Genomic DNA, 26,380 nt, shown 5'->3' on the forward strand with positions numbered 1-26,380 from the left:
CTATTTCTGTAACCAGATCGTGGCATTTATTAATTTTTTCATATATCAGGAGCTTCCAAAAAGGGCTGCCAGTGGCAGCCCCTTTCCTTCACCTATGAGAGCCTATGTCCTGGGGTCCCGCAGATCTTTGAGGTCAGGGACACGGGTGCGCAGGAAGGGGTCAAGCAGGGAAATCAATACAACTGGGGGACGTGGGACCCTCTTTCCGAGTCCCCAAAAGGCAGCTGGGGGTAGCGCCCGCGGAGAGCGTGGGTGTCAGGGCATTCGTCGCCCGCACTGAGAGGGGCACTACAGGACTCTAGGACCACAAAGGCCTGACGAACTTCGGTATGGGCTCCAAGCAGAACAGCCTCGCGGGGTCCGGGCCCCAGCGCCCCAGCGGCCCAGTGCGCCTCAGGTGGGGACGGTTGCCCCAGCTCACCTTCGCCCCGCCCACATGGGGGCCGCTACACTCCGCCCACCCACCGCCTCAAGAAGATTTGCTCGGCTCACTTGGCTCAGCGCGCCTCTGCCCCGCCCACACGGGCCTCACTGTCCCGCCCACCACGGGCCGCCCGCTCGGCCCGCCTCCTTCCCACTGCCCCTGCCGCCTCAGGTGGGGTAGTCCCGCCCACTCGGGCCGCCCCGCCTCGCGGCCGCCCCGCCCACCCCGCCCGCCTCAGGTGGGGCCGCTTGGCCAGCCCTGCTCGCTCCAGAAGGGTTGGGCCGCTTCTCCTCAGTTCCTCCAGGGCGGCTGCGGCGGTGGCGGTAGCGCTGCAAGTTTTGACGTTTCGGACGCGGAGGCGCGCGCCTGCACTCCCCGGCCGACGGCTGTGGAGGCGGCTGACCCTCGAGGGCCCCTCAGCCGCGCCCCGGCGCTCCCGCCGCCCAGGGTCGGGCGGCCACGAGGCCCGGCCGCGTTCTCCCGCGCTCGCCAGCCCGGCGGCTGCAGCCATGTCGCGGGGGCCGGAGGAGGTGAACCGGCTCACGGAGAGCACCTACCGGGTAAGCTGGCCCGGGGCGGCCCAGGACCCTGGGAGTGCCGGGGTTCGGGGTTCGAGGGCGGGAGTCCCGGGGACAGTGGAGGCACGGGGGTTCCAGGCCGGGGAAGCGGGGAGGCCCCGCCGGCGGCCGGCAGTCCTCGCCGGGGGAGACGGTCGGGATTTTTCACCTTCGGGGTGAGGAGGGGACTTTACGCGGGAATGTCCTTCCCTCCCCCATCCTCTCCCCTTCTCCCCTCCCCCTCCTCTCCCCTCCCAGCGCTGGAGACGCCCAACAGATTACACATTTCACAAGCAAACGTCTGTGGGGAGAGTTGGGGGCGGGGGCGTCTTGTGTCGCCCCTGGGGCTCGTCCTCCTCCCCAGCTTCTCCTTGGGGTCGGTGACCGCGCCGGCGTGGCTGCGGCGATTAAGCTCTCGGAGAGCCAAGAGCCAAGCTCGAGTTTCCTCTGAGAATGTGGGGGGGAAACTCCCAGGTAATTAACAAGCGCCAGGTGAGCTGAGCTCGGCGCGGGGGCCTCCGGGGGGCGCTCCCTCTGAGACCCTGCCTCACACAGCTTTAAGTTCAGCTTGGCTTTTTAGACGTCGATTATTTTGTGAGGTTATGGGAGTCAAAGAACGCCCGAGGTTTGAATAAAATAGACCTAACCTCAAGGAATGCGTCGATGGTCATTCTCTTAACTTTCACTTATTACGAGCGAATGTTTCCAGAAACGAACAGTTTTAGGATTAGTGGCCAGTTTAGTAAGTTTAAGTACTTATAAATGAATTCCAGTTGAAATAAGATATGTGTTTAATCATCTGATATTAATAGAATACAAAACAACTTTTGTTTTAATTCGGCTTAGGCTCATGGAACTCAGGTTCTCTAAATTCATTTGTAGCCATTTTTAAGACCCACAGTTGGGTCATTTTTTATAGGTTTTTTTTTTTAACCCTAAAATTTAGTTTCTAGTTTTGCAAGGTCTGAGTGAATTCCTGAAATCAGAGTTTATTGACTTTTGTTGGCTAAGAATAAAAGCATGAAAATAGTTTCATAATCCTTCGAAGTTTAAAAGATTGGTTCCCTTCATCTGGATACACAAATACTGTCATATGTAGATTATACTGCATAGGTAGATACAGTAGGTACAGTTGTCATGGTATTTGGGGGCTCAGTAAGTAAATGTGACCAAAATCCGTTCCTTGTTCATGTTTCCTTAATAGAGGGCAGTTTTTAGAAATCCCAGGAATTTGAATGTTAAAGTTTTACCTTTGGGTTGAGATTGTTTAATATTTAAATGATCCTGAAGATGGTGGGGTAGGAAGTGGGGCATGTTGATAAAGTGTGTAAATATAACATTTTTACTCTTGGACTTGGGAGTAGTGGCTACTCTGATGACTGTCCAGTTAAGGACGGTAAAACTGTACTTTTGTGAGGAATGCAGATCATTGCAAATTTGAGTGGAGTTGTGCTCCTCCTGCCTCCAAAACACAGACACATATATCTTTCCAACCTGAGATACCAAATCTGGCATGCAATCCTGAAGTCACTCTTCTCTGCTTTTTCTCCCAGTTCTTCCTGACTTTCACTTTTAGTGGTGACTCAGTGGAGGGACTGTACTCAAGTGAATTACAGTGCCACAAATGCCAATGTCGCATTACTCAAAGAACTGAGGCAGGAGGGGAAAAGTGTGGATTTTATAGTTTTGGTTATATGTATTTATAGACATAAAGCATTGTAAATCATTTTCATATTTTGAAAGGCTATAATACACTGAAGATTAGAGACCAGTACCTTATTGCTTTCTACTCCCAGGTGTCTTAAAAGATACAAAAAGCTCACAGATGTTTATTGACTGACTTTAATCACCATTTCCTCGTTAATGTTTGGGGTCATGTTTAGGTTGGGATGGTGGGATAATAATTTACATCTCCAGATAACAAGTTTATATGTAAACTATGAAGTGGATGCTGCTAGCTCACGCTTTGACTATGATGGAAATGCACAGTGAAATTTTATGTTCACAGGTCTGATTGAAAGCCCACCATCCTTTCACCACCTCCTCTTTGGGTTTTCCCCTCCCCCACCCCACCCCACAAAGATGAAAGCTGAAAACAATTTAAGTTTAATATGGTAAAAATCTCCCTGCAGTGTTGATGAACCTAGAAAAGAGGTCTCCTTTATGTTACCTGGCAAACTAGAATGTTTTACTAATAGAAACACAACCTAACCAGGTGTCTTTACAAAAGCCACCTGCAAATGAGATTTTATGACTTACATGGGTTTTAGATTTTTTTTTTAATACTCAAATTTTTCTAACTTTGAAAAAAAGGAATACTTTAGAGAAAAGGAGGAATTATAAAGTGGTGTGATCCTCTGTATGCAGTATCAAATACCTTTAAATATTTATTTAAACATTTGCTGAGTTTTCTAAAATGTATACTTAGACAAATGATTACTGGAGAGCCATGCTAAATCCCGGGAAGATGTGTATTTTATGGCGTCACAAACAAATGGCATGGTAGTAAGTCCCAAAATGTCAGGTAGTGTCACTGTTGCTAATTAGAATTAAGCCAAAGATCCCTCTCCCTCCCCACTCTTCAGCCTATACTATGCCCATAATTTTCCCACAGCAGCTTGCTTGTGATTTTGCATGGTTTTCTAATGAGTACATGCTTTAGTGGTACAAGGAAGAAGTAACGTTCAAAAAAAACCCTTAATTAAAAGTAACCACACACACGCAAAAAAGTAACCACAACCTTCCTAGAAGTTAGAACTGTTGGTCTTAGGAAGTTGAGGAGGGCTGGATGTGATGTCATCCAGGGATATCACCCCTACATTAATCTTGCTGAAGCAGCAGTGATGGGGAAGGGGACACAGAGGTCTTTGTTTAAATGCCACCTTCTCAGAGTCCCACTCAAACAGCTTTAAAATCCCAGATGATGCCATCCATCTCCCAGTCCCACCTAAGCCTACTTTACCTTCCCCCACTCCTCACAGTGCTTATGACCTTAGCATGTAATATATATTTACTTATCATATATGTTTATTCCTACTCCAACTAGAATGTGAGCTCCCAAAGGAAAGAAGCTTTGTTTGGTTGTGTTCTGAGCAATTAGAACAATTCCTGGCACCTAGTAGGTGTACATATTTGTTGAATAAATGAACATTTAATTAATTTCGTTAGCACCTGTCCTGTGCCAGTCTCCCCCTCCCTCCCTTGACAGTGTGTTTCATTCGAAGTGTACATCAGCCGTCTAGGTGGACATGGATCTTGTATACCATTGAGAAGGGGAGGCCCAAAGTCTGTGAGAGACCAGTGCCCACATGCCAGTTCCCTTGCCAGCCTCCATCCCTCTCCTTTTTTGTATAGAAATTTAGCTTGTAGTGGCCAACAAATGCACAAACCAAATACCTTTTCATACTTCAGTCATCTAAGATGTCACGCAGAAGTTTGTCATCGTTAACTCATCATCATTGACATGTTTTGAACAAACTTTTCTTTAAATAAGAAAATGAGGTACTTTTGTTCTTTCACTGGGTAAAGCGAGCAGTCTAGGCCTATGTGCTAGGTTTTGTTTGTGTAAGGGTGGTTTATTTTCTCAACTTGGGTTTAAGTGGGGACATGTAAGTGAAAGTCCCTGCCTGGTTGGCTTCCAGTGTGGACTGTGGCATATAGGTCTAGCTTTTGAAGCTTTCAGTTGCTGTTTATGTTTATTGTTGTTGTTGTGTAGGCTACTTGATATCTTCATGTGTTCCCGCCATAACACTACTTTCTTCGGGTATGCTGAAGATAAAATGGGACTTGCAGAAGACCAGACAACTTGCTCTTGGCTCCATGATGACTAAAAAAGGGGATTGTAAGAATCAGGTGCCAGGTAGCGGCAGAAAGCGTTGCCAGGTATCGAATATTAAACTGCACAGCCCAGTATTGTAGCTTTTTGTATGGTAAAATGAAAACACAAAGCCAAACACTGAATGTCCTTTCTTGTCATAACATTTTTCTTGATTGGAAAGAGGTTTTAGAACTACAATAACATTGCTAAGCAGACAGAGCAACGTCCTTTTTAATGAAGGCTGGGGCCACTTGGACTTGTGACACCAAGTTTCAGGTTGCTTTTGAGTTTACACTTGTGACATTATTCCAGGATTAGGCATTAATTCTTGCCTTGCACTTTTATCGTAATGAGCTGCAGGCAGACCTGCAGGGGAAACCTAATGTCTGTGCAATTGCAACCAGTTGGATTTTTTTCCCCTCAACATTCCACACAGGTATTTATTCTGCACTTCAAAAGTAAAAATCATTATAAAAGCAGCACAAATATTCATTTAACTTATCTGTTAACATTTGCAAATGTATATATTTTTATTTCTAAAACTTTTATTTTTATTGAAGTATAGTTGATTTACAATGCTGTGTTAACTTCTGCTGTACAGCAGCACAGTGATTCAGTTATACATATATGTACATTCTTTTAAAAATCCTTTTCCATTCTGGTGTAATAGTTCCCTGTGCTATACAGCAGGACCTTGTTGCTTATCCATTCTTTTTTTTTTTTTTTTAAATATTTATTTATTTATTTTTAGCTGTGTTGGGTCTTCATTTCTGTGCGAGGGCTTTCTCTAGTTGCGGCAAGCGGGGTCCACTCTTCATCACAGTGCACGGGCCTTTCACTATCACGGCCTCTCTTGTTGTGGAGCACAGGCTCCAGACGCACAGGCTCAGTAGTTGTGGCTCACGGGCCTAGTTGCTCCGTGGCATGTGGGATCTTCCCAGACCAGGGCTCGAACCCGCATCCCCTGCATCGGCAGGCAGATTCTCAATCACTGCGCCACCAGGGAAGCCCATCCATTCTTATTTCTAAAACTTTTTATTGAACTTTAATATGCACACTGAAAGGTTTGCTTAGGTGTATAGAGCTCACTAAATTGTCACAAACTGAACCCACGTGTGTAACCAGCACCCAGATCAAGAAGTAGACCACGACCAGCCCCCAGAGTCCCTCTCATGGCCCCTGCCAGTCACTGTGTCCCCTCCAAGATAACTGCTCTCCTGACTTCTAGCAGCGCTAACTAGTTTGGCTTATTTTGTCTGCCTTCTTTCACCCAGTGTGTCTGTTGGATTCATCCATATCACTGTAGTAGTTGTAGTTAGTAGATCTAACTCCACTGTAGTTAGTAGATCCCCCGTGCATGCGGGATCTAGTTCCCCCACCAGGGATCGAACCTGGACCCCCTGCACTGGGAGCACGGAGTCCCAGCCACTGGACCACCAGGGAAGTCCCTGTTATTTTTAATTTGGGTCTTCTCCCCACTTAGATTGTACATGTTTGTGAACAAGTCCCCCAGATTATACTTCTCAGCATTTCCCACAGTCATTCATGTTTTATTAATTTACATGTGTGTGTTGGTTTTAACCTCAGAGGCTCTTTAAAACTATATTTTTTTCTGATACCAGAGAATTTCCAAAATTTCTATGAATATTTACACCAAAAGTAAAAGTCACCCAGAATCCCACACTGTTAACTCTTACTGTCACTCTTTCCAGTATCTGTCAGTACATCTTTCCATGTCAGTCAGTATTGTGTGCTTCATCACTTTGATGACTCTCCATTCTTCATCAGAATTTATTGATCCACTCCCCTTTTCTTGGATGTAAGATGGTTGCCAATGCTTTGCTATTAAAGTACTGCACTGAACATCATTGCAGGTAAAGCTTTGCACAAATCTGGGATCTTTTCCTTAAGCTAAATCCCCAGCAGGAGTTGTGGGTCAAAGGGTAGTCAACATTGTAGAGCATATTTGTGATACATTGCAAAATGCCCTCCAGAAGACTTGCCCCAATTTATGCTGTAATCTGATCCTGTGAGAATGTACCTTTCCTGAACCTCAACCAATTAAGTAGGTCTTTTAAAACTGCTTCCTTTTTTTCTTTTTTTTTTTTATAACCTTTAGAGGGTTTAAAAAAAAAGTAGTAGAACATGTATACCTATAACATAGAGTAGCTTGTGGACATTGGCTGGGAGAACACCCTAGATTTCATGTCTAGCACTACCGGGTATGATTTCCCCTATAAACTTTGTACTTGTAGATGTGTCCAGAGTAATTACAGCTCTGTGGCCCCTGAGGCCTGTATGTTTCTGTTCTTACTTTCCTCAGCCTTGATTTTATACTTCTCTTTATGTTTTCCAGACCTTGAGTCGGTCTTTCTGGTTTATCATTATTTTAAGGACTGTGTTCTGGTTGTAACTCAGATCTTTATGGTTAAAGGTAAGAGTTGTGGAAATGAGATGAAATGTTACTGGTTTCTCTCTCGTTCCAAAATAAATGAAAAATATTACCAGAATGTGTTCCCAATCTAGGAAGCAAAATAAATAAGCACCCCTCAGAGATATAAGGGATTGCTCAGGGCCTTCTAGAGCTGTGTTCTGAGAGAGAACAGCCAGTGGGTGAAGATACTTCTGGGTTTGTTGCTTAAACTGGTTTTATTTATATGGTAATTTGGGGGTTAAAAGTCCCTAAACAGTAGCAATTCCTCCAATAAAAATATTAACGGCTAGCTGTGGTTAGCTCTAGGGCAGGGGGCAAGGGGCTTTTACTTCTTACTTACAGTCGACCTTCTGGGGTGTTTACATTTTATGTGAGCGGGTTACTTTTATAATAAGTTAAAAAAAAAACCCTAGAAATTGATAAATCTATTCCATTTTAATGGATAAAAAGTTTTAAAAACTAAGGTAAAGTGTGCCACTTTCTACCTCTGTTTCGCAAATTAACTTTCTGAGGGTAAACCTAATTTAAAATCTTACCATTTTCTCTTAATTTTTACTTATGCGGGTACATTTTTAACTTTTACTAACCTGAGACTGTGAGTGCAACAGAAGAAAAATTCAACAAAACTGAGAACCAAATTCTAGTTCTTACAACTATCTTTTCGAAGTCTTACTCCTGATGTTGCAAGCAGCTGATCCACTTCGAGTGCAGCTGTATCCTTGACCTGTACGAAAGCAGTAAGATGGACCAGAAAAGGTACAAAATTGGTGTTAACAACCTGCCAAAGTAAGAAGGGATAAAAGTTCAGATGATAAGAACATATTGCCTATAATAAACATGAAAAAGACCTGGGTGTGGGTCAGGACAGATCTCAGATGACAAGTCCAGCAACTAGCCACCCTAAGTGCTTCCCTTTGACCTTCTGGATGGAGCAGCCCCCTCCTGAGTTAGGAGAAGAGAAGCTCCAGTCTGGGGGGGGGGGGGCTGGGGGAAGGGAGGGGAGAGGAGGACCAGAGACAACCCTGGTCACCTCTTGGATTCGGATGCCTGAGACCTAAGCTAACAGACCAATCCATTTCTGGATGCAAAAACTCAAGTGACAGAAGAGAATCAGGAAAATCGCAATGATAATTCCTTATGTTTAAGTGCTGCAATTTAAAAAAACACTTTTTTAATGGTTTCAGTTGACCAAATGGTGTATTTTTTGCGGGCTTCATCTTACACTGGGAGCAACTTGAGGTGCCGGCCATAACTATGTCTGATGGTACAATATATTTCTAAGTGTGTAAACACTTTAAACATGCAAAACGCTGTTCTTACATGACAGTCCAACTGTTGTGCCCCTGAGACAGATGACTTCTTCAGCAAACCAGTCCATCCTTTGTGTTACCCCACATTCTGGTATGTACTTGATAATGCCATATTCCTCCATTTGACCTTGCCTTCAATTTTCACATCTGTGAACAAGGGTGAGGATAGTACCCACCTCATATGGTTGTTGTGAAGATTAAACATAATAATGAACGAAAGCTCTTAGAACAGTGTGTTGGCTGCGAGCAGTAGTAGCTTGTGTTTGCTGGACCATACCACCCTACGTGCATTGATTTTCATGTGTTTTGTTTACTGCTTATCCTCAGCATCTAGTAGAGTGACTGACACATAGGCAGGTAAAAGAATAGTATTAATATTATTGGCACAAATTTGTCTCTCAATCGACGAGCTGTACACTCCTTGAGGATTTTTTGAAATCTCTCATTGTGCTGATGGCACAGTAAGAACTCAAATATTTGTTGAATAAGTACGGATGTATGCTTATCTCACAGTTTGTAACTAAATCCTCACCTGCTCCATGGCCAGTGAGACTGAGATGGCACTAACAATCACAGCTACCGTGTTCTGAGCATCTGTTAGGGATGCACTAACTAAGCTTCCCACCTACATTTATTCCTTCTGCAGCTCTCTTCTTGTGCCCCAGGCTGTACCAAGCACTGTGGTCACCACTGGAAACCACCCTAGAGAAGAAACAGCCTGTGCTTTTCTAAAGTTTATAGTTTATGACAGGACAACAATGCCAGCCTTTCCCCTCCGCCTTGGCCTGCCTGGGATCATCACTTCTGCGTCCTTGCTCCTTCCCCCCACCTCCAGCAGTACCAGAGGCGTCCTGCCTTTACCAGTTCCGTTCTTCAGACTTTGTTTGCTTTGTCCCAGTATTGGAAGAAAGGAGGAAAAGAGTGATGTATGAGCAGGTTAAGGTCAAGAAGAGTTTCTTAGGCAGTTTGTAAGAAGTCCTTGGAAAGTTGGCTATATGAGAGAAGTAGATGAAAACAAAACAAAAGTTTTAGAAGTTTTGATTCCCCTTACTGGTATCAGAACTGTATTTAACAAACTTGAACTATTTTTACATTATTTTGGGTTTTTGAACAATATTTCTCAGATTGCAAGGTCTGGGATTTTTTTTTTTTTTAATTGTTTGCGCCGAGTCTTAGCTGCGGTAGGCGGGCTCCTTAGTTGAGGCTTGTCAGCTTCTTAGTTGTGGCATGCTAACTCTTAGTTGCAGCATGCATGTGGGATCTGGTTCCCTGACCAGGGATCAAACCTGGGCCCCCTGCGTTGGGAGCATGGAGTCTTGTCCGCTGCACCCCCAGGGAAGTCCCAAGGGCTGGGATTTTAATGCAAAGCAGAACGACCTGTCTCACAGGATCTTATTGAGGGCAGTTCATTAGAATTATTCCAGATATTATGTAAGAGTGGTGTTTGGAAAGAACTAGTGAACTAAAAAAAGGAATGTCGCTTGCGATATGAAATCAGCAGTTTACTGCTGACGCTTGAACAACACGGGTTTGAATTTGTACAGGTTTGCTTATACTTGGATTTTTCTCAATAGTAAATACTGCAGTATTGCACCATCGCATTGATTGAATCTGTGGATACGGAGGGCCATCTATACTCAGATTTTCAACTGTGGGGAGCGTGGGCACCCCTACGCCTCATATTGTTCAAGAGTCAACTATACTTTGATCTGGTAAAGTTCCTGTTGCTCGTTAAGTACTTGGGGACTTTCTAAACAAATGCAACTGAGCACATGAGACATTCTTTCCTGTAAATTCATTGCTTGCTTTTTATTCCATGACACACCTTTTAAAATTAATAATAACCAGGCAGGCAAGAACACTTAACCAAATGGTCTAGCGCGCCCTGTAGCCTTCAAAGTGTATGTCTGTCAACAGCTATTTTAAACCCAGTAACTAATCAGTTACTGTTTCCTTAATACATGCCATCTATCTGTGGTAAAGTTATATATTTCTAAATGATTTTCAAGTTATATTAAAGGTGTTTTGCATTTCTTATTTTCACCATGTCAATCTAGATTGCCTGGCTATTTTTCATGCCTGTGTCCCTTAGACCATGCATTTTCTTTTCTTTTTTTTTTTTAAAGATTTTTTTTTATGTGTACCATTTTTAAAGTCTTTATTGAATTTGTTACAATATTGCTTCTGTTTTATGTTTTGGCTTTTTGGCTGTGAGGCATGTGTGATCTTAGCTCCCCGACCAGGGATCAAACCTGCATCCCCTGCACTGGAAGGCAAAGTCTTAACCACTGGACTGCCAGGGAAGTCCCGACCATGCATTTTCAAGGGCTGGGTTCTGTACATCCAACATAAGGTTAGGCTCACTGTATGTGTGTAATAAAGAGTGAACAAGTGTGTAGTTGTTTCAAAGGCCCAAACGTGAGGACTTTACAAGTTAGTGGAGTGATAGATAAGTATGTGTTCTCTAGTACTTGCCATGATCTCCCTCCCTCCCTCCCTCCCTCCCTCCCTCCCTCCCTCCCTCCCTCCCTCCCTCCCTCCCTCCCTCCCTCCCTCTCTCCCTCTCTCCTCTCTCTCCCTCACACACACACACACACACACACACACACACACACACACACACACACACACACACACACACACACACACACAGGAAAATACCAGGAAAGAAGCAAATTTCCAGATTCTGATCGAAAGTTATGTAAGAGTTGTCCTAGCACTGTGGCTTATAGGAAGGATTATTTCCATTCTTTAAAATAAGAACATGGACCTGTAGGAACCAAGCAAAAATGAATGCTAATATTATCATAGCTGGAGTTTCAAGAAGTGATTTTTTTTTTTTTTTTTTTTTTTTTTTGTACCATATGCGGGCCTCTCACTGTTGTGGCCTCTCCCGTTGCGGAGCACAGGCTCCGGACGCGCAGGCTCAGCGGCCATGGCTCACGGGCCCAGCCGCTCCGCGGCATGTGGCATCTTCCCGGACCGGGGCACGATCCCGTGTCCCCTGCATCGGCAGGCGGACTCTCAACCGCTGCGCCACCAGGGAAGCCCAAGAAGTGATTTTTTACTTTAGTCTCACAGGTACTACTTCCTCTGAAGTTCAAGGTCCAAAAGTTGCTTGAAATCTGGGGTAGGGTCCCCAAATCCTCTTGCTGATGGAGGCCAGTGTGGGCCAGACATTGCTACCATGTCTGATAGCATTGGCAGTTAGTAAGCTAGGATTGCCTACTCTCAGCCTGGAAAGGGTTTTTAGTGCTGCCAGGAAATACGTGCAGCTATATGGAGTTATAGCACCTGCTGGACCTTGGACCCAGTGTAATCATCTATACTTAAAATTATAAGGAAAGGCTTCCCTGCTGGCGCAGTGGTTAAGAATCCACCAGCCAATGCAGGGAACATGGGTTTGAGCCCCGGTCTGGGAAGATCCCACATGCTGCAGAGCAGCTAAGCCTGTGTGCCACAACTACTGAGCCTGCACTCTAGAGCCCTCATGCCACAACTACTGAGCCCGTGTGCCACAACTACTGAGCCTGTGCTCTAGAGCCCACGAGCCACAACTACTGAGCCCGTGTGGCACAACTACTGAAGCCCATGCGCCTAGAGCTCGTGCTCCTCAACAAGAGAAGCCACCGCAATGAGAAGCCCGCGCACCACAGCGAAGAGTAACCCCCACTCGCCACAACTAGAGAAAGCCCGCGCGCAGCAACGAAGACCAAATGCAGCCAAAAATAAATTAAAAAAAAAATAACTACAAGGAAACGTGGTTTCAAATGATTCCCCTCATAGACACATGTGAAACTTTTGTCTAGTGTTTAAAGTAAAATGAAACTTTCTTTCACTGAAGGTGTTGAATAGGGTTCAGGCCATTTTTTCCCCCCAAGTTATGTTATCAGATGGTCATGAACACTGATTACCTATAACATGGTTCTCCCTCCACAATTTTCTTTAAAAATAACAATTGAAAACTAGTACACTAGTTTACTGGGTGGGATAGCTCTGGGACCTCATTTTCTTGACATGTTTGATAATTTCTTCCAAAACGTTTGAACAGTTACAGAACACACTTCTTTCTCACACCAGTATGTTGGGACCTTTTTGTTTTGCTTAATTGTGCTTTGGCTTCAGAGCAGTTCTTGCTGCCTAAATGAGTAGGGAAGGTGGAGTTTTGTCACAGAAATCTGTTTCTTTAACCAATGAAATAAAAGGTCCCGGAGATGTAATTGCTTCTAGTAACGGATCTTAAGAAGCAGGAAGACGTACCTTTCTGGTTCTGATCACACTGGTTCTCATCACTTGGTTGGTTCTTAAAGGAGCTTGGGATCTACCAGATGCTCTCAGAACTCTCTCAGAATATTCTAGGAGAGGCAAAGCCCAAAGAGGTGGCCCTGTTCTTTACTGACCACTAGCCCAGTGGCTTCTGGTGCAGAGGTCATGTTGCTGGGGGGGGAGCCATGGAACCCTTGGCGCCTCGTGGCTTCATTTCTGGCATGCCCTTTGCCCTCTGAATGAAGGACCACTTTTGCAGAAATAATTATCTACAAACCAAAGCCTGGTTATGAATAAAGAAAGGAAAGGAAGAAGGAAGGCAAAACAGTGTTTAAGTCATAGTGAAAGTTTCATGGAGTGGGGTTCCCTCTGTGGGCTGAAGATTTCCTATGAAACTGTCCTTCTAGAGGGACACGGTAATGATTTTTTGCCAGAGAAAAAGAAAATGGAGAAACATTTTTGCCAAACTCCTTCCCCAATCATAGCTGGAAAGATAACTGCCAAGCAGGAGATTGGTCTCAAAATAGCTGGGTTATCTTTTTCTACTAATGGATCTAACTGATTGAGCAGCGGAAGTTGCTGCTAACAGCTACATGGGCATACATGCTCTACTGACCAGGAGCATTGTTCTCTCTGGTCCTGGACCAGTGTTCACAGAGGACAGTGGATGACCTGCATCTCAGCACATCTGGGTCTTCTGTGGGCAGGCTAGTTAGAAACCACAGCTTTGTGGCATTTCTCAGCATTGCGGATTTAGACCTGAACCCTTAGCAGCCTGGGATGTCGAGAAGAGCAGGGTTTTTGTTGTTGCTGGATTGTTGTTGTTGCTGTTTTTTTTTTTAATAGCTTTATTGAGGTGTAACTTATAAACTATAAAATTATAGTTTTTTCATCTATTCACCAGTTAATGGACATCTGGGTTGTTTCCAGCAACGTATTTTTTTAAGGACTGTGTTATTGCCTAATACTTAAAAAGTAATTTAAATGTCAACTTGGAAAAACATAGGGTTGGGGAGCAAAGTTCACAAGGAAAGATGTGGCACTTGGAGATTTTGTAAGCCTGTTATGCCTTAGTAGGTAGAGGGCAGAATCTTGCAGCTTCTATGAGCCTCTGTTGGAGCTGTTACGTTGAGCTAATGAATCTGCGAGCAGTGCATTACCTCACTCCACCAATCCTTGCTATGGCTAATCAGCCCCCCGGGTTATTGTGTCTGTGTGTTCAGATGAGCTGAAGGCACGTGATGCAGCTGATTCGTCCACGAGCACATACATCTCATATAATTTTAAAAGAATTCAAAAACTGCTGCTGCGAGTATACCTTGGGCATTAGATAGTCCAGGTACTGTTCTTGGTGCTGGAGGTGCAGTGGTCCTTGGCCTTAATTTACTTAATTTCCTTAGTTTCTACTAAGGAGACAGAGTAAACAGGTAATATCCTGTAAGGTAGTGACAAACCTTTTGATGAAAGAGAAGCAAGAAACAGCTGGAGAGAGGGCGGGAGGAGGAGGGTGGAGGAAGCTGTCTCTGAGACCCAGGTGGGCGGGTATCCAGGAGAAGGGCCTCCAGGCAGAAGGAGAGCAGGTGCAGGATCCCTGCCGTGGAATTGGTTTGGCCTGTTCCGAGCACAGCCCAGAGGCCATTGGCCTGGAGCGCAGAGATGGGGGTAGGGAGGGGAGGCCACAGCCCAGACTGGCTTGATTGCAGGCATGATCCACACTTTTGGTGCCTCTTCTTACCCTGTGGTGAAAAGGACAAAAGTCACTAATGACTTTATTCCATGATGGACTTGAGAGCTGAGGATAAAAACCACCTTTCATTGTTTCTCTTCCCCTGCTTAGATAGTTCCAGTCCTGTGTCCTTTTATTAATGCTGACAAGGGAAACGGTTTACTGTACTTAAAAAAAAAAAAGTACTGTTTTTCACCCATTGGGCAAAAAAAGTATGACACCAAGTGTTGGTGATTGTGGTAAAATAGCACAGCGGTTGTAGGAGCACAGATTGCAGCAGCCACTTCGGAGAAAGTATTCGGCAGTAGCTAACAAACCCGAAAAATCTTCACGTACCCCATGCCCCAGCAGTTGTGTTTCTAGGAGAATTCTCACCCACGTGCACAAGGAGACATCGACAGCTTCTTGCCACACAGTTGGTGTTAGCAAAAACCTGGAAGCCGCCTAAATGTCTCTCGGTAGAGGAAGTCCAGAAACCAGCTCACGCTGCTGTGCGGCCTGGAAGGTGTGAAATTGTGGGGCAGCCCGGCAGCCTGGAGTCTACGAGTGGAAGGTCTTTTTCCTCAGGGAACCCTAGTTTCATTCTTAGAGCCTTTCAGCCGACTGAAGGAAGCCCACTCAGATTTCTGAGGGTAATCTCTTAAAGTCTACTGGTAGTTAGCCACATCGACAATTCCTACCCGGCCGCACCGAAATTAGTATTCAATTGACTAGGTACTGTAGCAGACACATAAAATTAGCCCACAAAGGGATACCATACAGAAGTTAAATCGGAATAAACCCAGTTAATACATATCAAGGTAGACAGGTCTCAGAAGCATAACACTGAATTTAAAAAAGGATGTAAAATGTATTACATGATACTGTTTATTTTATTAAATGTACAAAGCAAAATTATTTATCAATCCTGACTATATGTGTGTATAAATATGAGTTAGAAAGTTTACAGTCTTAACTAGTGGTTCTCTGGGGAGAAGAAAAAGGGATATGAGACTTGGATAGGGTGGCCGAAACACCTTGTGGTTTCGCAGTGTCGTTCTGTAACGTTTTGATTTCTTTTCAGCAAAGGAAATTAATATGACAATGTTAACCATTATGAATTCTTGGGAGGACTGCAGGTAGTTGGAGAATCTTCTTTTTCTCCCCCACTCCCTCCTTTTTTTAAGGGAAAGAAAAGGAGAAGATCAGAAATACTTGCCCATGTAGAATTGGTCCATATTGTGATGCTATTGGAAGATTAATTATATTCATCTAAAATCAGGAGTAAGATTACAAGCAGGCATCCAAAAAGAAAAAATATTGTAGAGACTCCCATAATTTCTCACCCTAAAATAGTGCTCTCTGTCATAAAAGCGTTTTCATCCCACTTTATTGCACAATTCTCAAGGAACTTGTCTGGAGGCCTGAGTGGTGCGCGCAAAGGTTAGTGCCCAGGCCTGACTCTGCCTCTCACTGCCTGTGGGATCTTCGCTGAGGTTTTTGTTTTGTTTTGTGTTTTTGCGGTTCGCGGGCCTCTCACTGTTGTGGCCTCTCCCGTTGCGGAGCACAGGCTCCAGACGCGCAGGCTCAGCGGCCATGGCTTATGGGCCCAGCCGCTCCGCGGCATGTGGGATCCTCCCGGACCGGGGCACGAACCCGTGTCCCCTGCATCGGCAGGCGGACTCCCAACCACTGCGCCACCAGGGAAGCCCTTCGACGAGGTTTTTACATTTAACATCTCAGAGCTTCACGTCTCATCTGTAAAATGGGGAGGATAACCATCGCCTTGTTAGGATCTAATGAGCAAACCCGTGTGAAGTGCTAGGCACAGAGCCTGAAATGTAGGCTGCAGAGTGTCAAAATGTATCTCAAAAGGAAAAAAAGAGTAAAGAGTTTTGAACTGAATAAAGCAGATAATAATTACACCTCCAGTTTCCTTTGTACTGCAGACTTCTGGAGGTTTTTGCGTTCACGGTCTCTCTCATCCTGACGTGACGCTTTGAGGCAGGAGAGCCTGGATCGTTTGTTTTCATGTTACAGAAAGGAAGCGGTAGTGCCTGGAGACTTCTGTGTAAATAGGAATGCTCATCCATCTGGAGAGTTGACTAATATTTTCTATCTTCTGTCTTGCAACGTTAATTACTACAGTTGATTCAGTGCACTGTCAGGTGCCTTGAAGAACACACAATAGGTGCTCCATAAATATTAGTTATTATTTCAGTGAATTCTCGTACCCCTCATGAGGTGGAAATTAGAGGTTTTCCCATATAGAGGAGGAGACTGAGGCTCAGCATGGAGGGATGCGATTTGCCTGACGACTCAAGGCCAAAGTATTTTTTATGCAATAGTCCCCCACCCCTCAGGTTCATTGCTACTAGGGTGGCATGTTACAAATTATAAATGATACAAATTGATACATAATACAGGTTGCTAGCTGGTAGCCTAGATAGATCATACAGACTAGGGGGCCAAAACATTGTTCATGTTTGACTGACAGGAAGCATTTTTGTGTATTTATATCTTCGAATATGAGTATTTTTGCTCTAGCTCAATATTTCAAACAAAAAACATCTTAGTTGTCTAACTTTCCTTTACTTGGCTTCTGCTCCCCATTCAAGATGGGTATGAAAAACATGGCTCTTCTGACCATCAGTTAGCCCACAGGCATCTGCCTTTTTACCAAATTTACTCGTCAGTACTTTCCCTAAAGGCAGGGGACATAATTACATACTGATGATGTTAGTCTAGGAACAGCAGCTTCCGACAACACATGTAAGAGGAAGTGAGATTTTTTACAAATGACTTCTATCTAGAAGTATTCTCAGTTAGCCCTTATGAACAGGTATTCTTGTCACATGAAATTAAAATGTGCCTTGATTAGTTTAAGCATTTGTGACATTGCTAGATTAATTTGTATGAGATTATTTAGAATAAAATATCGAAATTTTCAGAGACATACAGTACCTGAATCAAGTTATAAAAAAACTCTGTATTAGAGATTCTTAAATCACTTCTAAAGTTTATTCCAGTGTAAATATAACCCACACTTTTCAACTGAGAAAATTAAGCACTGAAATATCAAATAAGTTGTCCTTGGTCTTGTAGAGAACTGGAAAAAGAAATGGAAAGAGAAACTAATTCTTAGGAATTTAAAATCAGCTCAGTTTAACTAGCTAGCTAGTCATAATTGTATTTATGCTTCATAGTCTATAGTTTCATACTGGTAAAGGTAATAATTTTTCAATAATGAAAGAAAAATCTAAATGGTGAGAAAGTTAAAAACCATCGTAAAATTGTATAATTCGTTTTAAAATTATGATCTGTAACGGTACAGAAGGCAGAGGAAATGTATGAGATAAATGGACCAACTAGAAATCTGGTGGAAAGTGCCTGTAGGGTCCGAGTGGCCTGTTCCTCAGCAGTTTTGGAAATAGCTGAGCACTGATTCTCCAGTGCTGCGGAGCTCTTGTGATAGGACCAACCCTCTTCATTATGAGACACAGCACAGGTACAACAGTGATGTTGCCAGTCATCTTATTTTAGCCTAGATGGTCCATATTCTTCCCTGAATGAAGATGAAACTCATTCTGGTTCAAAGTGGTTTGCCACGTTATCCTCCTTGCCAAGCAGTAACTGTTGGGATACATACTAAGCTTTTGTTATAGATGGTAACAAAATAGTGCTTCTTGGCCCGATAATGCCTTTTATAATTTATTTTGTTTCTGTACTTGGAATCTTAAACCTTTTATTCCTAGCGCCAAACTTAAAATGGATTTGTTCATTACTGCTGGTGATTCTCTCTACATTTGAGGCTCTATAAACAATTCAGGTCTTGCCAGGCCTTGACACAGCATGACCTTTGACCCAGCTGCTGCCCTCCCTCCAAAATGTAGGACCCATCCAATTCACAAGGACATGCACTGTAAAAATTTTATGGATTGTGGAATATGACAGCGCACTGCTTTTTTGTTCCTGGGTTTAAAAATAACATGTACTTCAGCTAAAATAACTAGATTAATGGCCAACAGCCAGTGTCGAAATGGATTTTCCACTGTTCAGAGAGGCCAGAATTTCCAGGGGAAACATTTCTGTAGCTAAACCTAAAATAAAGAATTGAAGTGTATGTTGAACTTACAAGCTTAAAAATTCTTATATTTTCTCTGAAGCTGATTGTAGTCTCACGTCTTAGTTGAACTTTTTTCCTGTTGAATCATTTGGATAGTGGTTTATGCTTGGTATTAACTTTGGAAGTTCTCATTATTTCATTGTTTTTGAAATTTTAAGATGGGAGTTATATGTAAACATTTCAAGAATTATATCAAGAAATCAAATTATACTTTCCCATTATTTGAATACGCTGAACAAAGAATAATCTTAAGAAAAAACACAGATCTTAGCTTCTCTTTGTAACTGCTTATCTGCTAGAGGACGGAGCTTGCTCTGTTGATTTCCTTATACGTATTACCATCTAGACTCAGCCACGTGAGATTATTTTAAGAATTTTAAATGATGTTTTAAAAATAGTTTTATCTTTTTATTAGAACTTATATTCTTACCATCCAGACTCGGTGTTGTAAGATTATTTTAAGGATTGTAGATGAGGTATTTGAAAAATAGTTTTCTTTATTAGAAAGCAACCATTTTCTAATGAAGTTATTAGATTTTAAAAATTACTGAAATCTCGTACATTGCCGATAAGAATGTAAAATAGTACAGCCAACTCTGGAAAAGAGTGTGACAGTTTCTTATGAAGTTAAATGTACACCTACCATGTGACGCAGCAGCTGAACTCCCAGGTGTTTATTCTAGAGATATGAACACTCATGTTCACACAAAAACCTGTACATGATTGTCCATATCAGGTTTATTTGTAATTGCCAAAAACTGGAAACAACCCAAATGGTCAACAGTTAAATGGATAAACTGTGATACATTCATTCTCTGGACCACTGATAGCAAAGAAAGGGAACAAACTTGATACGCCCAGCAACTGGGATGGTTCTTAAGGGCATTGTGCTGAGTGAAAAAGTAAATCTTAAAAGGTCACATACGGTGACCCACTTATATTATATCCTCACAATGACAAAACTATTGTGACTGAGATCAGCGGTTGGCAGGGCTTAGGATTGGTGGGGAGGGTGTGGCTGTAAAGGGGTGGCATCAGGGAGATCTTTGTGCTAATGGAACAGTTCTGTATAATAACTGTGGTGATGGTGACTGTTACACAAATCTATACGTGTGATAAGGTGTCATAGAAACAAAGCACACACCGTGCAGATTAGAGACATGAAAACTGGTAAATCCAAATAAGGTCTATAGTTTAATAGTGTTGTACCAGTGTTGGTTTCCTGGTTTTGACGATGTACTATGGCCATATAAGTTACCATTGGAGGAAGCATACATAGGAACTCTTTGTACAGTTTTTATAACTTCTTGTGACTCTTAAACTATTTCAAAATTAAAAGCTTAAAAACAAAACAAAGAACTTGAGGAAAGATAATAGAAATAGCAGCTGTGGCGACAGGTCCCCGTGATCAGGTACTGAGGCTGACCATCTTGCAGAGGGACTGGTGAGGGGTCAGCATCGGCTCTGGAGCTTCATGGCTACTGGTTGTGAGTGAGGCTCAAACAGCTGACTGGCTCCAGGAAAACAAGCTGAGTGGACTTCCAGTTAAGCATGGCCTATTGACCTCAAGTCTTTTTCTTCTCTTCCTTTTGAGAATACATTAAAATGATGGCAAAGGAACTTAAAGAAAACGCCTGTAAATCCATAGTGTAGAGACCTGAAAAAGGAAATACCAGTTGACAAAAGGCCTAAAGAAATTTGGGTTGTTAGAAATGGACGGAGGTGTGGTAAACTGCCTTAAGAGAACTGAAACTGCAGAGATGAGTACCAGTGAGAGCTGAGCCCTTCACCCCAGAGAACCCCCAAGGCTGGGGAACAGGCCCCACAGAAGGTAGAGATGGAGGGGACACGCAGGGCTAGAATAGGAGTTACACAGGTGGTTAAACTGCCAGGTCCCCTTTCCTGCCCCAGCCACCACTATTACAGCTGCTCCCTGGGCGTGGCAGCCTGGAGATTCAGTCTCAGGATGTGTTGAATCAGAGGCACTCTTGACTTGGAAACACCAGCTGAGGTACTGGAATTCAGGAAAAATCAGCACAGGAAACCTGTGGGATTCCCAACCCCCTTCCAGACCTGGGAAAGCTGACCACCTGGTGATTGCCCCTTCCCCCGCCCAGTGATAGGAAATTAGAAACTTCTCTGGAGAGACCCAGTGGCCCCTGGTTACCGTCACTTGGCCAGTTTCTTTACAGCTGACTTGCTGTCCAGTCACTCTGAATGAAGCCTACTGGTCAGTAGCCACCCTGTATGCACACGCACACACTTCCAGCCAACGTTTTAGGGCTTTACTCCTAAATACAAACTGACAGTCAAGGATCGCCAGACATTTGGGGAAAGCCTCCAACACAAAAGACAGTTGGATACCAAACAATGAGAAGAAATAACCAGACAGTATGGGGAGCTGGCAGAAAATATCCCCCAAATTACAGTTTATTCAGATAAGAGATGATACTGCATCCGTAAAACAACAGGATGCTTTTAAAAATGAATAACCAAAAAAACCTGAAAGAGCCCAAATTAAAAATATGATATCAAAAGTTTGAAAAGCATCAGAGGAGTTAGAATGTACAGTTGAGGATATCTGTCAGAGATAGAACAAAAAGTGGAAAATCAGAGAAAAAGGGTAAGATGATTAGAGAATAAATCCAGGTCATATAAAATCCTCCTCAGAGTTCCAGAGAATGAAGAGGCAAGAATCAAAACAGGAACACTTTTCAGACCTGAAGGACATAATTTTCTCTATGGGTAGGGTCTGTTGAGTGCCCAGTAAAATAAATGAAAAAAGTACCCACACTGAGACAGACCACTGGGTAGTTTCAGAGCACAGGGATAAAGAGGAGGGTTCCAGAGATAAACAAGCCCCCTCCCACCACCTGCCCCCCAGCAAAAAAAAAAAGTCATATACAAATGACAGCCGACTTCTCAATAGCAAAACTGGATATTGAAGACTGGAGCAATATCTTTAAAATCCTAAAGGAAAATCACTTTCAACCTGTAATACACAGCCCAGCGAAATACCAGTTAAATGTCAAAGTAAAGATAATTTCAGACATGTGGGGACTCAAATTTACCTCCTGCGTCATTTCTTAGGTCACTCTTGGAGAATGATCTCCAGCAGATAGCAATAAATGAAGAAGGAGGGGGCTTCCCAGGTGGCGCAGTGGTTGAGAGTCCGCCTGCTGATGCAGGGGACACAGGTTCGTGCCCCGGTCCGGGAGGATCCCACGTGCTGCGGAGCGGCTGGGCCCGTGAGCCATGGCTGCTGAGCCTGCGCGTCTGGAGCCTGTGCTCCGCAACGGGAGAGGCCACAACAGTGAGAGGCCCGCGTACCGCAAAAAAAATAAAAATCAAAAAAATAAATGAAGAAGGAGGAAGATGTGGAATCCAGCTAATGAGACTGTCACACAGGGGACCAGAAAGGGACATGCAAGGGCAACAGTGTGGCAGGAACGGTCAGGCCAGACTGAGTAAGAGGACGGAGAGTCCTTGGAGGAAGGTCTGGGGGAAAAAATGGAATGGAAGATTAGCTGACAGCTTTGTACATTTGAAAAACAGTGATAGGCTCCTATGAGATCCGATGGAGCGTGTGGAAACATTTAAGGTAGATACATAGAAAAATCTAAGGCGGGGGTGGGAATGAGACAATTATTAATCCCAGGAGAAACAAAAAGAGTATATCAAGAAAGGAAGCATAATTCTTTTACATTCCTTGCATTGTAGTGACCAGTATTTACAAAGTCATAATAAACCTTGACTGTTGATTTACCAGGAAACTGTTATTTAATTATATAGGAGAGACTGAGAAAGGGAAAGTAGGGTTGTCTACCGTAGCAGAAATCCAGTACTTATTGTCCAAAATTGAGAAGCCAAGAATATTCATCAAAACTATGGCAGCAAATACAAAAGAGCACTTGCAAGCAAGCTGTTATGTGGGTGTAAGGCCAGGGGTGGGGAAGGGTTGGGGCAGGGGTTCTTTTTCACGATAAGCCTTTATACTGTCTAATAAAGTTATTATAGTCTTTTTCTACTAACTTATAATGGAGGATCTTTTTATCCCGAAGAGTAATGTGTCAAGTATCTGCCGCTTTGGATGTTGTATGGTTTTTTATTCTTTTTGTTGCTTGGTCCTCTACAAACAAGGTACACATTTTGGGAGGGGGGTAAAGGGATCTGGCTGGTCTATCTGGAATGATTCATATTGTGAACCTTATGGTTTGTAGGTGTGACAGATGTACTGTCACCGTGTGTTCTGGGTCACAAAGCCAGAGACCCATAGGAATGATTTCTTGTCTGTACTTCAGATTTAGGGTAGCATTTTAAATTTAGGCCAGTGTTCTACATAGTTGTTTTATACTTGTCACAGCACTTCTCTCTATGTTTATGACCTTCTAGTGATATAGAAATGACACTTTTAAAAATGAAAACCATGACATCTGCAGAGATAGAGCATCATGAAGTCCATAATGGGAAACCACGTCTCCCCCTCCACTGCTGTGAGCACAGGACCTACCTCACACTCCATGAATAATGAATGAACTGATGGCTGGGAAAAAAAATGCCAGTGACCACCTAGAAAGAAAGTTCTAGGCTGGCCTATGTCTTAGGGCCGTCAGCAACACCCACCCCCATCCCTTCCCCAGTAATTAGGCAGAGCAAAAACAACATCTCTTGGAAATTCCTGTTCTACTGATAGCCAAAACACTGCCCATATAATTGTCTATCATGCGCCCCTGTTTCTTAGCACTATCATGACAGCCATTAACTTACCTAAACCCAAAAGGGAGCATCAGCTTCTGGACTCATGGCCCCCACAGGGTGTACTTTGTAGAGATGGAATGTCTGCTACCTGCTTCATTTACAGTAAATTCTAGGCAGCTCCTGGGCAGGCAGGGAGCTGCCAAGGTCACATGCACCTCACTACTCCAGCAGTTAGGATGGAAGTGCTCTTCACTACTTTCAAATCATGACTTTGTGGACGGTACCATCAGGCACACGTGCGGGTCCTAGGCTATGCAGTGACACCATCTAAAGATTGCTTGGTCTGCTGTTCGCTTATTTTATTAATTTGTTTTTTTTGTTTGTTTGTCAGAATGTTATGGAACAGTTCAATCCTGGGCTACGAAATTTAATAAACCTAGGAAAAAATTACGAAAAAGCTGTTAATGGTAAGTCTGTTTTCTAAATTTATAAATATAGAATGCATATGAAAGCCATTCATTAAATATTTTACTTAATTATTTTTAAATGCTACTGAATTTTTAAAATATCTTTAAATTGGTAGAAACCATTTATAATTAATCTGTAGAACTTTGCAATGATAGGATATTAGTATACTTGAAATGAGTAAGTTGAATAATAGGCTACCAAAAGTGACATATCTTAAATATCAGATATTGCTTTTTGACACTGCTTAATCTTTTATATCATTGACATAAACATGTTTTCTACTTTTTACACCAAATACTTGGTAAACTAATAACATATAAAAAGTGTACTTAAAATTTTAAGATCCTGAAGCATAGGAATTATTCTCCTTTTTATTTATGTAGAAGAATTTCTTGTCTTTGGGTGTATCACTTATGATAGTAATATGAGAAATAAAATGTTTAGCCTGAATGGAAAGACATCTAAATTAAAGGTTGAACTTAGATTCTCATTTCAAAATGAGTGCTTAATTTAAAATGAACTCAGGCATTGGCTTTTGTCTCTCTGTGAACCAGAGTTTGCTGGTTTGAACAGATTTCATCTGAGGAAGCCAATGTGCATCTATACATGCATTCCCCTCGCAAAAGGGGAACGTTATCAGTGATCACCTTGATGTGGACCATTTTTTTAAAGTCTTTATTGAATTTGTTACTGTATTGCATCTGTTTTATGTTTTGGTTTTCTGGCCCCGAGGCATGTGGGATCTTAGCTCCCCAACCAGGGATCGAACCCACACCCCCTGCATTGGAAGGTGAAGTCTTAACCACTGGACCGTCAGGGAAGTCCCTTATCAGTGATCACCTTGAAAACTCAAGATGCTAACAATCACCAAATTCTAACATGGTCAGAACAATTCTCCATATGTAGCAAGTGTCACCCCCAAAATATTCAGACCCCAGTTTCACCACCTACCCTGGTTCACTAAGACCAGCACGTAACATAAGTAGAAAATTTAGTTTCCAGCAGTTTGAGATTTGAAGAAAGCTTCAGACCAAGCTTTGTGTCTTTTTTTCCCCTCTTCTTTCTCTCTTTCACGATACCCCACCTTTGGCTGCTCCCTGATGATGTTTTGAAAATAAACCTGTGCCCTCACACCCTCAGTAAGCCTGCTCCAGGAAAGGGGAGGTGCTGGCAAGACTCAGGACTTTGGATTACGGACGAACTATCGTTTCAGTCACTGCAAAAGTAAACTGCTTATTGACTTCCTTCTGAATCTCTGTGCTCTTGGCCAGACGTGTTCAGTGTCAGGAAATGCAGCAGGCCTGAGATTTCCCTCCCTCTCCCTCTAGCCGTACCAGTGACTTCTATGGGTGCCCCCTCCCTCCTTCAAAGAACTGGAGCCTTGTTTTGGAAGCTGACTCTCTCCTGATGATTACCTAGTCACAAGACCACAAAGTCATCGCTTTATCCATCCCCGGGAAGGAAATCACTCTGACCTGCAGTGATTTTTTTCTTTCTAGCACGAGCTGCCTCTCTGAGGCAGAGTTTTACAAGGTGACGCAGTGAAGAGCCCACAGCTTAGCCTCCTGCTAACAGGGCTTCTCCCCAGCAGCCTCTACCACTTTAACACCTCCTGGGGCCTATTCTGTGTTTCATAATGTGTTCCAGGATTTCTGCAGGCCATCTGTTTTTGGCTGAAGCCATTGAGAAACTTCAATAAAATGTGTAAAGTCGTTGGTAAGAATCTGTAGTATAGTCGAGGATGCCAGATGTGCATTCAACAGTTAGATTATAGCCCAGCGCAGCAGCACAGCTGATGAAGAGCATAGGCCGAGCAGCGGCACAGGAGTTTGAGAGGAGGCCGGTGGAGTATGGAGCAGGCAGAGGCCGTGTAGGAGCTGAGCCAGCTGACAGACGTTAGGTTTCAGTAGGCAGATGCTGCTTACTAGTGCTTCAGGCAGAAAAGACAGCATCCAAGCCGAGACCAGGGGTCCACGCTAGCATGGGTGAGAAGCTGTGAGGGAACAGTAGAACATAAGGTGGAATAAGGTCCTACTATGAATGCATTTGGATGCAGCATCTGTTACCTATTGCCGCATAACAAACTGCCTCTAAGCTTGGTGGCTTAAGACAACAATAGTTCATTATTTTCAGTCGTCCTGTAAAGGCTGTGCAGTTGTCTGTACCCCTGGGACTCTGCGGTTGCAGTGGACTGGGGCTGAGCTCACTTCCTCTCTCAGGCATAGCTGGCTGTCCCAAGAGTACAAGCCCCGTGGGAGTTATGCCTGCTCGTACCCCATTGGCCAAAGCAGTCACATGACCAAACAACCTGTCAGCATCCTAGACAATTATACCACCTGGGAATTCCGGGAGGTGTGATTCATTGAAGGCCATGACTGTAAAAATCTACGATGAACTCTGTGGAGTGTGACAGGCTTACCCTGTGGCCAGTGGGAGGCCATTGAAGGCTTTTGAGCAGAACTGTAACCTATTGAAATCATACTGATATTTTAAGGAAAGTTTTTCTGGTAGAAATGTGTAGTTTAGGTTGATGAAGTAGTTGATCAACCACTAAAAATTAATAAAGCTTCATTCC

At 43.4% G+C, this 26,380-nt stretch overlaps 1 protein-coding gene across 7 annotated transcripts in view; it reads left to right on the forward strand.

Moving 5' to 3' along the window:
- Positions 1-731: 731 nt before the first annotated feature.
- Positions 732-26,380, forward strand: part of BAIAP2L1 (BAR/IMD domain containing adaptor protein 2 like 1) — an 89,478-nt gene continuing 63,829 nt past the window's right edge. Inside the window, exons 1-3 of one of the 7 annotated variants that reach the window (XM_060123764.1) lie at positions 732-984; positions 23,729-23,804; positions 24,946-25,029. In XM_060123764.1, the coding sequence (XP_059979747.1) occupies positions 934-984; positions 23,729-23,804; positions 24,946-25,029 (211 nt within the window). In that variant the 5' untranslated portion in view covers positions 732-933. Of the gene's footprint in view, positions 985-4,802; positions 4,864-23,728; positions 23,805-24,945; positions 25,030-26,380 lie in introns of those variants that run through there. The other 6 variants (XM_060123763.1, XM_060123766.1, XM_060123768.1 and 3 more) reach the window with 6 other exon arrangements.

Source organism: Lagenorhynchus albirostris, chromosome 15, assembly GCF_949774975.1.
Source record: "Lagenorhynchus albirostris chromosome 15, mLagAlb1.1, whole genome shotgun sequence".
Lineage (NCBI taxonomy): Eukaryota > Metazoa > Chordata > Mammalia > Artiodactyla > Delphinidae > Lagenorhynchus > Lagenorhynchus albirostris.